At 45.8% G+C, this 12,956-nt stretch overlaps 1 protein-coding gene across 1 annotated transcript in view; it reads right to left on the reverse strand.

Annotated features, from left to right (window-relative positions):
* Positions 1-253: 253 nt before the first annotated feature.
* Positions 254-12,956, reverse strand: part of LOC103770555 (hemicentin-1-like) — a gene marked incomplete at its 5' end in the record, with an annotated part of 15,492 nt that continues 2,789 nt past the window's right edge. The window contains 10 exons of the mRNA XM_008937819.1: positions 254-620; positions 931-1,057; positions 1,846-1,965; positions 6,698-6,826; positions 8,054-8,182; positions 8,427-8,540; positions 8,816-8,950; positions 9,186-9,305; positions 10,711-10,773; positions 12,496-12,733. Coding sequence (XP_008936067.1) covers positions 254-620; positions 931-1,057; positions 1,846-1,965; positions 6,698-6,826; positions 8,054-8,182; positions 8,427-8,540; positions 8,816-8,950; positions 9,186-9,305; positions 10,711-10,773; positions 12,496-12,733 — 1,542 coding nt within the window. The remainder of the gene's footprint in view (positions 621-930; positions 1,058-1,845; positions 1,966-6,697; positions 6,827-8,053; positions 8,183-8,426; positions 8,541-8,815; positions 8,951-9,185; positions 9,306-10,710; positions 10,774-12,495; positions 12,734-12,956) is intronic.

Consider the following 12,956-nt stretch of genomic DNA (forward strand, 5'->3'; position numbering starts at 1 on the left):
TTCAGAACAAACCGTGTAAAATGACTACTCCAGTGTAATAAATAAAGCAAGTGGTAACAGGTCCTCAAAGCCACGGGTTTTCCTCTTGAGTGGGAATAAGGGGACTGAATGGGCAGCCTCGGGGAAGGAGGGACAAAGAGAAGAGCATCGTAGCACCGCTTTCGGGCGACGGTTCACAACTGGGGGCGGCGGCTCAGCCTGGGAGCAGTACTACCCACCGGGGTTCGCTGTCTGGCTGTCCCTGCCTGGGGGCTCAGTAGGGGTAGGCTGACACAGCTACATAAACAATGAAAGTCGTCCGGTACTCCACGCTGCCCTCGGCGCTGTAGGAGGCGGCCCGGACCCCCATGCGGTACGTCTGGGGCTCGCGCAGCGCGCGGGTGGTGAACACCACCCCCTTCAGGTTCTCGTCTCTCAGGGCGAAGGGGATGGCTGGGTCCTCCTCTGCCATTAGGAAAGTTGTCCTGGGGTGCACCACTTGATCGTGAGTGTAGGCAACCAGCCGGATCAGATCCTGACCGGCCGCTATGCCGAAGGGCAGGGAGAGGAGCTTGTACTCCAAGGCGTAGGTACTCAGGTCACACTCCAAGTCATTGGCCGGGCAGTTTTTGAGACAGAACCTAGGAATAAACAGCAAAATTTGGAATGAAACAGGGCAGAGTAAGTTTTATGTCTGTTAATCAAAAGTCAAAATGGGTGACTGTCAGTGCTAACAGAAAGATCAAAACCAATTAATATACTTTTTTCCAGAACAGCAAAGCAAAGTAACTTAAAATGACCAACCTTACTGTACTGTTAATTTCATGACTAAAAGAGTATTTTAAGTGATTTGAACTTGATGGTAAGTTAAGCCTTCGAAGAAGTCAATACACTGTACACAAGGACATCTGAGCTTGAGGTGGGTGACAAGGGGCTGAAACTAAAACATACCCAGAAAGAGGGTCTCGCTGATAGTTTGGTGGACAAGGTGTGTCTATGCACTGGTAGCTTCCTCTCATGTTGAAACACATCTGATTTGATCCACAGTTAATGTTCTGTTCAAGGCACTCATCAATATCTGAATATAAAAAAACATGCAAATAATCAGCTGCTGGTACTTGGATGTTAATCGTGGAGTCACAGAATGGTCTGAGGTGAAAGGGACTTTCAAGCTCATCTAGTCCAACCCCACTGCAGTGAGCAGGGACATCTGCAACTAGAGCAGGTTGCTCAGAGCCCCATCCAACCTCACCTGGAATGGTTCCAGGGATGGGGCATCTGGTTAAGGATTAAACCCCCCAGCTGGGCCAATAAAGGCCGAGCAGGCTGCAGAGCCTCTGCACACAGGGAAACTGTTCCTAATCCTGCTGTGCTGTTTGAGACCCTGGACCCAAGAGTTCCAGTACTGTGCATTACTGCTGTTGCAACCTTATTACTCTGCAGGATGGCATATTGTGCAAGAGCTGCCCTAGAGCCACCATAAACCACAGCTGTCTGGTCAAGAGAGGCTAATGAAGTCTATTTTTTATTTGGTGGATCAGAAAATCCAACAGTGTCTCTTTGTGACAGAGGCAGGTTAAGGATTATCTTGGGCTTGAGCCTAGAGCTGCTGAGCACTTGCCTGGAGTTAAATGTGTAACAAAAAGTCACACAAGGAGACTTCAGAGAAGTAGTAGTTGCAATTATTTAAGTTGCTGGTGTTTTATGAAACATTAAAACATGAAATATGAAGACTCCTGAAACTTGACAACTTGAATGCCAAATCTCGTATAACACTTTCAAAGAGGTGGGTTATACATGTACTGAATGTTTTGTGTCTTGCTTATTTACAACTCTCTTTGGGACCACCCAATGGGATCTCCATACCTTGACAGGTTTTGCCGTTGGACATCAGCCGATATCCCGGTGGACAAGTACACTGGTAACTTCCCAGGGTGTTTCTGCATTCATGCTGACAGGTATCCCTGGTTTCACATTCATCAATATCTGTGGGAAAACCCATGGACACGTACACATCAGGCCTTTTTGAACCCGGGATGCAACTGAGGTATTTTTTTGTTCTATATTCATACACAAGTGTACGTGGACTGAGTTGGTGGAAGTCGTCTGGAACTTGTTTTCTGATGGGGTTGAATGCGTAGGACCAGCAAGTCCTTTCACACCTTACCTGTATAACTCTTTCACAATTCAGTCAGTTTTGAGGGGATCCTCACCTCTTTTGATAGCAGCCATAACACATGTTCTAGCTGAAGAGCCCCGTCCTGACGGTTCTGGGGAGAGACCGGGACGTGGGATCTGCACAGCCCACCAAGGTCCTACAGACAGCCTCTCCTCAGAAAGTCAGCTGGGCTGCCTGATAAGGTTTTTAGCAACATGCTTAGGAATGCCCAGATTAGTTATCTTGCCAGAGGAAGCCTTGACAGCAGAGGAGTTGTCCTTACAGTTAATCCCTCCCCAGACAATACTGTTGCCCCTCCAAATTGACCTTCCTTCTGCTACGGGGATGAATTTGGCTAAGTATCTGGGAAGACTATCAACAAATGCTCTTAACCTGTTTGGGTTTTCTTTTTTATATGTTTGTTTTCTGTTTTTCAATCTCCCCCTCAAATACAGAAGTCTCAGACCACTTTATTTCAGATTTTCAAAGCAGATCCATGTGATTTAGACAAATCATATACAATTATAATTTCTTTTGAAACTTCTGCCTGGTTGAGGAAAGCAGTAGGGACCCTACTAAAGTTAATCTCATGGGAGTCCAGGCTTGCATGAGTAAAACAGGAAGGAAGGTTTTTGCTTCCCTCTCTGCCTGATTTACAGGGGTTGCATGAGGTAAAAATGCAAACAGAAGAGAAACAGATGTAATGAGAAATTTATGGTATGTTGTTATCAAATCCTGATGGATGTCTGTTGAAAGGACTTACTTTTAAAAAAAAAAAAAAAGCATCATTAGGTTGAATTTTTCATATAAACAGTAATCTTTAAATGTAGATGTTAATTCCAATGGAGCAGAAGTACAGGAATGATAACTAACCCAAGCTGGAGTGAAGATCACAGATTCTAGCTTAACCCTTTCATCAGTAGCTCTATCCCAGGTCTTTCAATTAAGCTGTTGTACTCGTAACAAACAGCGTGTCTACAACTTCTGAGATGTCTTTATAATGCAAATAAAAGTTTAGATCTCTCAGTATCTGCAATTTTTATTAAGGAAAGTATATTCAAATTTTCCAACATTATATATTGCTAGACAATTCTAGCAATAATTCTGGCTCCTAGTACCATGGTGAGATTCTATGACCTTCAGTGCACTGGGACACGCTCTGGTGAGGCCTAGGCTGTCACAAAATGACAGCATTTTTTTTCTTAAGATACTCAAAAAGTGATTAAAGTTGGCAAAATCTGGCTTAAGAGCTGCGTATTTCAAAATATGAACTCCTTCTTATATCTGCACCTGTCCTTCATGTAAAGCAGAGGTGCAGTGGTCCCGCCTGACAGACGAGGTGAGTGGTGGCCCCTCTCCTCTCCTGCTGGGGCCTGTTTGGCACCTGTTTTCTTGCTCTAGACCACCTGACTGGTCCAACTATAACCCTCTAACTCCAGACGGTCTGGACCCATGGACACCAGCTACTGCTGCAGGGGAAAAACAAACAAACCCAAACCCTAACATGTCTAGCTTTTGAGCAGTAGTTTGTTGGGGTATTTGGTTGGTTGTTTTTTTAACTCATAATCTCTTCATGTTTAATACAAATCAGTCTGTGAACAGTGGAGGGTCCTGTTCCTTTCGACTCCTGTGAGGAGCTAAATGAAATTTCCTATACTTATGACCATAGCAGCATTTCAGTGGAAAACCTCAGAAGAGCTCAGAGAGTAAGGACAAAGCGAGCGAACTGCTTGAGGTGCTCAACACCTTTGTTTTCTGTTGGGCTTAGAGTGTGCTCTGAGAGTTTGCATCTCTTAAAAAATAATATTAATTGAGGCAGAGCTTTCCAGTTCCCCTAACTACCCTGCTGTCCTCATCACAGAAAAAATGGTCACAGCTTCTGGCAAACTCCCTATTTGTTGACTTGGAACCAGTCTCTCCACGCTCAGTTAATTACACCACATGAATCTAAAAGCTTCTGCTGTCCATGTGGCAGGGACCAAAGGGCCTGTCACAGTGCCAGCGTTTGCCCTAATGTGCTCCATTCTAAAACCTGTATTCAAACCCTTCTAGAACCAGATCATTACTACCATCAGGGGGAGCCTGGCAAAAGCAAAACCCCCCAGGACTAGACTGGGCATACTGCTGTTTTTTGGAGTGTGAGAAAAATCACAAAGGTGAGCTACTGTAATCAGAGAAAAGCGGGGGGAGATAATTTGCAAACGCCCAATAAGCAGCACGATCCAAACAAGTGGTTACACAGAGGAGCTCTGAAAACGTTTCTGCTGCAACGTCCTCAGGAGACACGAACATGCAGAACTCTCTGAATATTTACCAGGGTAATACGCAAAAAAACCAACCCACAGCACCACAAACCATCAGCCCCTGGTATATGTGAAATAGTTACCTAAGAATAAGGACCAAAACAAGAGAATTGCATAGATATGGCTGACATTTACCTACACATCTGTCATTTCTTGCCTCATAGCCTTCAGGACAAGTTTCTCTAACGTTCCTTCTAGTCCTGGAGAAGGGTATTCTGCTGTTCCTATACTCTGAGAAGGAGCTGTAGAGATTTGAGGAGTGCCTGTAATATTGTTGAGGTTGATAGTTGTCTCTCACAGGGGAGAATTGAGCATAGTTATAGCTATTGTAATAGGCACCGTAATTGGGCAATCTCTCCAATCCAGCGCAAGATTTCCCATCACCTAATAACTGTTGTCCAGGTGGACAGACACACTTGAAGCTGCCGGGGGTGTTGGTGCACTGAAAGGCACAGGGCTTAGGCACTTGTTCACATTCATTAATGTCTGCTCATGTGACATGATCCAGAGCAACAAACCATGTGGAAAGGAGAAAAAACAAACAAACAACAACAGGTAACTATATGTACAGATGCACATCTATACTTATCTCAGTCTGTGGCACAAACTGGAGACATACAAGTGAGCTCTTGAAGGCAGTAAAACACAGAGAGCACAATGCCAAGTAGACAGGTTATTCTACCCTGTACAGTCATGTACCTTATTTCTTCCTCTAAGGCTGCTGGTGACAAAGACTGTGCTCCTGCAAGACAAGGTCTCTGCTGAAGGTCTTGCCTCAAGCGTTACTGAGGGTGAGGTGGGGCTACAAAATGGGGATCCAAGTCTGTTCCCCTGCTTTTGCTGAAAGAGGGCCGTGTGACAGCTCCACAAACGGGTGGGAGAAGCTGTTGGGCCCTTCTTTAAAGGAGGCCGCTTCATATGGAGCATTCTGGAGAAGTATAGCCTAAGAAATGCATCAGCCTGGCCCACAGGGGAGCTCAGAATCCCCACTAGGGTTACTGTACTCTGCAGGAGGGGAAAAAACGGGTAGACTTTACCTAGCTTATTACTGTCAGAAATTTAAATGGGTTTAATGTACGTTAAGGAGTCTTGGACTGTTTTATTTCAGTGGAGAGGCAGATGGTGGAATTAATGTCCTGGTCTACAGCCAAAAAGTTTCTTACTTTATGTTAATCTCTTTAAAAAAAACCAAAACAATCCTGGCTCTTGGTAGTTCAAAATCCTAGGTTGTTTAAAAAGAAAAAGAACTCCTGCTCTCCAGAGCAGCTGTTTATCACGTACGAAAGCTAATCTTGAGGAAGTCATCATGGAGGAATGCTTCTCTGATATGATACATGAGAGCAACTGAAACCAGCCTCAATTTGTGTCATATGCCAACAATCATAAATCATTATTATCAGGGTGGGTCAGCTATTATATGTTAAACATTCTAGATAAATACAGAAGGGGTGAGTCTAAATGATCCTAGTGCCATCCTGAGGACTATTAAATGCCAGAAGTGTTTTATGCACTTGCACTGACACCATACACTAAACTCTTGCTATCCACGTTGGAGCTATGAGAGCATCCTTCAAAAGCTACACAGGTGTGTGTGGGAGAAAGCTCTGCACATTCTTCTGCCAGAGGCTTCTGTGTGGATAGCCCAGGGGAGGAACTATGTGGTCAGCATCCCTGTGACTGACAGGAACCCTCCCTTCCTGCTGTGACCCACCCAAACCAGAACGGGGCGGGGCTGAGTGATCAGTGTGTGTCTGGTTCTGGGGAACATCCTCCGCAGTTCCAGTGCTGGATAAGTGCCTTGGTGCCATCCTGCCTCTTGCAGCACTTCTTTGGCTGTTCTCCTTCAGGGGAACCCCCATCGCTCCCTGCTCGTCTGCCTTCGGGTGTGAGCCAGTGCAGCCCAGGGTACAGCCAGGCACTTTCCACTGTCCAGCTAACAAATCTGACTGGATTTTTATACAGGAAGCCTCTCATGGAGCAGGGCCTGGCCACATCCCTCCACCAGTGCTCCGAGACCCTTGCTGTGTCCTTTATTCTCAAACTACGGACCTATAGCAATCTCATTTTGGAATCATTCAGTTCTGACTGTTTTGAATGGGCAGGTTTGGTTTAGATGGGTAACTCTGGACTTCAGAGCAAATCTGCCTCCACAGCACAGTCTTCAAAGGGGAGAGCGTTGCTGGGTGTGCTGCAGCAGGGAGGGCAGCCCAGAGCAGCAGCAGCACATGCAGAGTGCTGACCCGAGTGCACAGCTTACCCACACAAGGTCTCCCGACTCCCTGGGAGCGGTGCCCGCGGGGGCACGCGCAGCGGTAGCTGCCCCGGGTGTTCTCACAGAGCTGGTTGTAGCGGCACTGGTGAGTCCCGTCCCGGCACTCGTCGATGTCTGCAGGCAGCAAGGCAAGGGCAAGGGGTCAGAGCCTGAAACTTCTTCCAGCTTAAAGCTCCTTCATGCAAAAGAATACGGCTAAGCCACAGGTGAAGTTGGCCCCCCAGGTAGACCTGGCCTCTGCACATACAGTTCCCCTACCTGCTGCCATCGTTAGGCAGTACTCTGTAACAGTTTGTGCTGCAAATCACAGCCTGTGTCTCACAATGTGAGAGAAGCTCTGCAGCAGATACACAGACCAATTTTTTTTCAACCGTATTGAATTTACACACACTTTTTTTGTTATTTTTAAAAACTTTTTGTTTGTGGAAATGAGAATGAATGTTTCCAATGTGGTCAGCTACTCTCCAAAGAGACATCATCCATCTTCTTATCAAATCCCACTAGAAAAAAGATTTGGCAGTATATATAACAGTGGGTGTGTTTAAAAGCATCCCTGATAAGCAGCAAGGACCTGTGATCTTGCTGCGGAGCTCCTGACACAACCTCTTGATAATCACACATGGGGCAAAACATTTCAGCCAGTGAACAATTGGTAGAATTCAAGGTGACAATCCAGAAAAGATGCTGAGGAAAACCTCACTGTTCCTTCTTAAGAGAAACAGGAAGAGTGGCAAGGGTACTATCAAGATGCTGAGGGGACTGGAGCATCTCTGGGATGAGGAAAGACTGAAAGCCCTGGGGCTGTTTAGCCTGGAGAAGAAAAGACAGACTAGGGAATCTTATCAGTATTTAAAGGGCAGGGGTCAACAGGATGGGGCCAGGGTCTTTTCAGTGGTGCCCAGCAACAGGACAAGGGGCACAAACTGTATGGAACAGAGGGTTTGTCTGAACAAAGGGAAAAAATTTCACTGTGAGGGTGCCAGAGCCCTGGGACAGGCTGCCCAGAGAGGTTGTGGAGTCTCCCTCTCTGGAGTGATTCCAAATGTGCCTGGATCTGATCCTGGGCAACCTGCACTGGGTGGCCCTGCTTTAGCAGGAGGCTTTGAGTAGGTGATCTCCAGAGGTCCGTTCTGACCCCTGCCATGCTGGGATTCTGTACTTACAAAAAAGTTAAATATGTATCTTCCCATAAATGAAAAAACACTGATGTCTTAATATGTCCCTTAATATGAAATCTTAATAACTGGAGACAGACTATCTCCAAGATCACTAAAAAAAATAGTAATAATCATTGTCTCTGTGCTTACTATCCCTGTACAGCACATTAAGAGTCCTACTCACCAATACAAGATCCATTTTCTGCTGCTTTGGTCATCCCGTTGGGACACAGATCAATGCACTTATAGCCACCACGGGTGTTTTTGCAGAGCTGATCAGGCCTGCATACATTCTGCCTGCACTCATTTACATCTGATTTAAAGGAAGAAAAGAAAAGCAAGAGGGGAATGAACCCACTTACTTATGCTCTGTTCTTAAACAGCAGAATAATCCTGCTGTAATTATACTGTCTGCATACATTGGATACATACTAAGTAGATCATCCATAGTGGGATTTTAATCCATAAAGGTTTCCAATGATAAATACAGCAACATAGAAAAGCTGAATGATGTCCCTTGGCAAAGAGGGACTGACCAGTCAAAGCTTCATTCCTACCTATGCATTTTCTGCCCTTCAGCTGGTATCCTGGATCACAACCACAGTGGAAACTTCCTATGGTATTGAAGCACCGCTGATGACAGGGGCTGGACTCTTGACACTCATTGATATCTGTTGAACAAGACAGATCCTTGGTTCCACAGCTGTGAAAGGCCTTGTTGTCAGTCACCTGAGTAGAGGTGGGGAAGGGAAAGGAAGAGGAAAGGGAAAGGGAAAGGGAAAGGGCCAAAAAAACACCCAAAACACCAAACCCACAACACTGAAAATGAGAAGTTAGAGACACGGTATTTGGAGATGCATCTTGTGAAAAGTCACTTTCAGTTATGTGACAAGCAGCATTTTCATTTCACGACAGGTAACAGCAAACCCCAGAGAGCTCTCCCTGCCTTGGCAGCCGAGTCCATCCGGGGTCCTCCTGAGGCCGGCGGCGCAGCGGAGCAGGCAGCGGTAGGAGCCGGCGGTGTTGTGGCAGTCCTGCCCGGCGCCGCAGGAGTGCCCGCCCAGCGCACACTCGTCGAGGGCTGCAAGGGACAACAGCCACACAGCTCACCACACCACCTCGGAGTGACAGAGCACACAGTGGCCTCGGCACGACCGGCCATGAAATGACTGCAACTACACTCAGATGGGAAACCATGAGAAGACCACCGACGGTCTGTCTTTTCTATCGAGAAAACCCAAACAGAACATTGCCCCGGCGACTTAAGGGTCATGGGGATTCTGTATCCAGCCCGTCCTCAGCACTGCTCCTCTTACCCTGACACGTTCTGCCGTCCGCAGAGATGGTGAGGCCTTTGGGACAGGAGCAGTAGTACGAGCCCATGGCGTTGTGACAGGTATGGGAGCAAGGATTTCCCACAGCACATTCGTCTTCGTCTGGAACAAGGAAACGTTTGAAAAACCAGTGAGACTTCACAAGACACTGTATCAAACAAGCCCTTCATAAGGGGTCTATGTTTGGTAGAGCCCACAGGGCAGAACTAGACTGAGCAATGGAGCAGCTTCCCAGAAATGGTTCCGTGGTGTGTTGTCCTCTCGTTTTCAGTTGCCCAACCTACACTATCACAGCTGGCTGGAATCTTGTGTCAGCTCTGCAGGACTGGACCTCTACTGTGGTAATGAATGCTTGATACCATCTTTCCAGAGAATCTCCTCCCAACAGAACAGATGGGTTTCAGTTCTAGAACTAAGATACTTGGGCAAAGACTACTACGTGTTCTATATATATAGAAGGGGCTTCTTCAAGGGTGCTTTCAAGGGGCATGAAGTAAGTCCACAAAAGTCTATCAGATGATTATTCCCTAAAATGAATACAACTCGGTCATCTAGAGGAGACAGATAAAATGCTCACAACCTTCTCTTCACCTCCATCCCCCAAACAGGAAATTGTGGGCTGTTGCCAAGGTTCCAACACTCGTCCTTCCCTCCACACAGATCACTGAAGTGCTTCATTGCTTTGCAGGCTTAGAAGGTTCTGTGGCTCAGTGTCCCCCAGTTGCATCTGAGGTACTGATGAAAAGCTGTCTGGGCACTATTTATATTCTAGGTTGAGTACAGAGGTGAAGTTCTCATCTGTCTTTGGATCCAAACCCTGCTATCAATGTTATCTTACACGTTTGAGGTACATACTGCATGCTTTGAAACTAGATAAAGGTGATGTAGGTTCTAGTGGCTGAGCCCTGCATGCATGCTTTAGGGCCCCCCAGCACAAGACAGACATGGACCTGTTGGAGCAGCTCCAGTGGAGACCACAAGAATGAACCCCTCTGCTGTGAGGACAGGCTGGGAGAGCTGGGGTTGTTCAGCCTGGAGAAGAGAAGCCTCTGAGGAGACCTTCTTGTGGCCTTCTAGTATCCGAAGCGGGCCTACAAGAAAACTGGGGAGGGACTTTTGACAAGGCCTTGTAGTAGGAGACCTTGCCATGGCCTTCCATTACTCAAAGGGGGCCTGTCAGAAAGATGGGGAAAAATCTTTTCAGCGGGACCTCTTGCAACAGGACAAGGGGGGATGATTTTAAATTAAAAGAGGGGTGATTTACACTGAAAATAATGCTTCATGATGAGGGTGGTGAGACACTGGCACAGGTTGCCCAGGGAAGTTTGGATGCTCAATGACTGGAGTGTTCAAGGTCAGGCTGGACGGGGCTTTGGGTAACCTGATCTAGTGGAAGGGGTCCCTGCTCATGGCAGAGAGGTTGGAACCAGATGATCTCTGAAGGTCCCTTCCAACCCAAATCATTCTGCTAGTCTGTGATGCCCCACTACCCCTGTCACATCATTACCTGAACAGTAAGGTCCAGTTGAGTCCAAACCAAACCCAGCAGGGCACTGATTGCTACGATCTCCTGCATGGTAAAGGAAGCACATGTTATTTGTGGATGCAAATATGGCCATTTTATTACTTTTTAAAAATCCGTTACTATTAAGAATTACAAACCAGCTATTTATAAGATTTATTACTCTTGGACACTAAAATAGAAACTTTTAAAACCCAGACTTCAGTATTTTTTCTGTTGGGCATTAGAAGCCTGTGGTTTTTGCTGTTTGGAAAAACATTAAGCAGGTGTTTGGTTTCCCTCAGAGTGACTGCAAGTTGCATCCCAGCCTAATGCTTCCTGCAAAGCTCCTCCACAAAATTTACATCATTAAAATAATAAAGACTGTTCAGTTTCACTTCACATAAAAGGAGGGAAATAAACCCAAATCAAACAAATTAGCATGTCATAGACAGGGGGAAGTCACTGTAGGAGACACAAGTATGTACTGTGAACTGTAATGGCAGCCTCTGGCAGACTGCTCAATGAGCACAGGTATTTTCCTGCTTGAAAAATGATCCAATAAATAAGAAATTTAAAAAAAAAAAATTAATTGTTGGAGGAAATAAATGCAAGTTCAGTAAAGGCTTGGCCAGATTTCTGCATAGGCATAACGTGATCTGGAGAGTTCCTTTTATCAGACCTCTTTTTAAAATGGAAAAAAAAGACCCCTTATTTGGGTTTCAAATTGCACAATGAGGTTGCCAGTCTGGCAAATTGCAGAATCATCATTTTACTTCACTTAGAATGTTATTGAAAAGAAGGATCAAGACAAGCAATCCCACTGTTCCACTGACCTTCCAACCTGAGTTATTGCATTTGAAAGGTGATGTTAAGCTTTACTCTGTAAAAAAAGCCCTGATAGTATTTACAAAGATAATAAGACATTCTGGTAACCAGTGGTGAGTTCTCAGAGGAAAACCCACTTACACAGATATATGCCCTATTCTTTAAGATCCTTCAAAAGTTTTAAGGTTTCATTAACCTTTTAAAAGGTTAAAAAACTGCCAGTTAGGCTAGGACCCAGTACAGGGGGTGATGCCACCTCTGTGTTGGGGCTCACCACGTTTACATGTGTCTGCAGAGCACTGGGTAACTGTGCACCAGTCGTGTCTGGCCTTAAAAAATACACCCAGAAAGGATCAGCTGAGTTTTCAAGCTGTGGCTCAGCATCATGTTTTCTGCATATGCCAAATAACTCCAGAGAAATTCCATCTGAAGAACGACTTAGGACATTTTACCCATTTTAGTGCTGAATTTTGGATGCTCTTCCAGCTTGTTACTACCTTACCTCCATTTTTGTGGGTTTTGCTGTGAAAATACACAATGCTTTTCCTGAAGAGCGATGCAAAACCAAACCCAAATGTAAAACCCCCAACAACACCTGACCCCTAACATAAGAAACAGTAATTTGCTTTTAGAGAATGGAAGGTACGTGCAAGGAAACAGAGAAATATTTTAAGTTGACTGACGGTCCTGGTGATGCTGTTAGTGTCAGCAAAGGCAGGCGTGCATCATCAGTGAGAACTACAGGAGAAAAGTCAGTGCACACTGCAACAGCTTTTACATGTCAGTCTGTGGGTACATTAAGGCAACATGGAGATGCCAGGATCTACAGTGAAGTCACCCAAGCTTCACAGCATCTCCTCTTTCAAGGCCATAACCAACTTTTGAGATTATAGGCAATGAATTCTAGGAAGACAGGAGATTATTCTTCCATGTTTTTTATTTTGTGGAAGACTAGAACAATACCTTTTGCAATGGACGCGTGGATTTTGAAGGCCACAGTTTCTTCCAGTGGGTTGTACTCTGTTGTAATAGCGGAAGCATGGAGAGTTTCCACCAGGAAAGGCATCTTTCCTTTGGTGTGATCATAGGTGATGGTGTGGTTCCAGGTGTACGGAACGCTGACTCCATCGACAGCAAAGAGACGAGTGGAATGGGCGTAGAGCTGCCCAGGGCCCGTCTGAATGTAGTCCTCTGTGTAATCCTGAAACAGCAAGATCCAGGCATTGGGCAACGAGCACAGCCACCACCACTGCAGCTTCCTACTTCACAGTGCTCTAAGAAAGGCAATGAATCTGGTGAAGGGTCATGTAAGAGTTGGTCAGAATAGGAATATTGTCTCAACCTTGTCGTCAGAGACTTGGACAACCAGGTACCCTGAAACTTGGGCTGACATCTTGACAAGAGCCTGCAGCAGCCTGCCTTAA

This window comes from Merops nubicus, unplaced genomic scaffold, assembly GCF_000691845.1.
Source record: "Merops nubicus isolate BGI_N331 unplaced genomic scaffold, ASM69184v1 scaffold8583, whole genome shotgun sequence".
Lineage (NCBI taxonomy): Eukaryota > Metazoa > Chordata > Aves > Coraciiformes > Meropidae > Merops > Merops nubicus.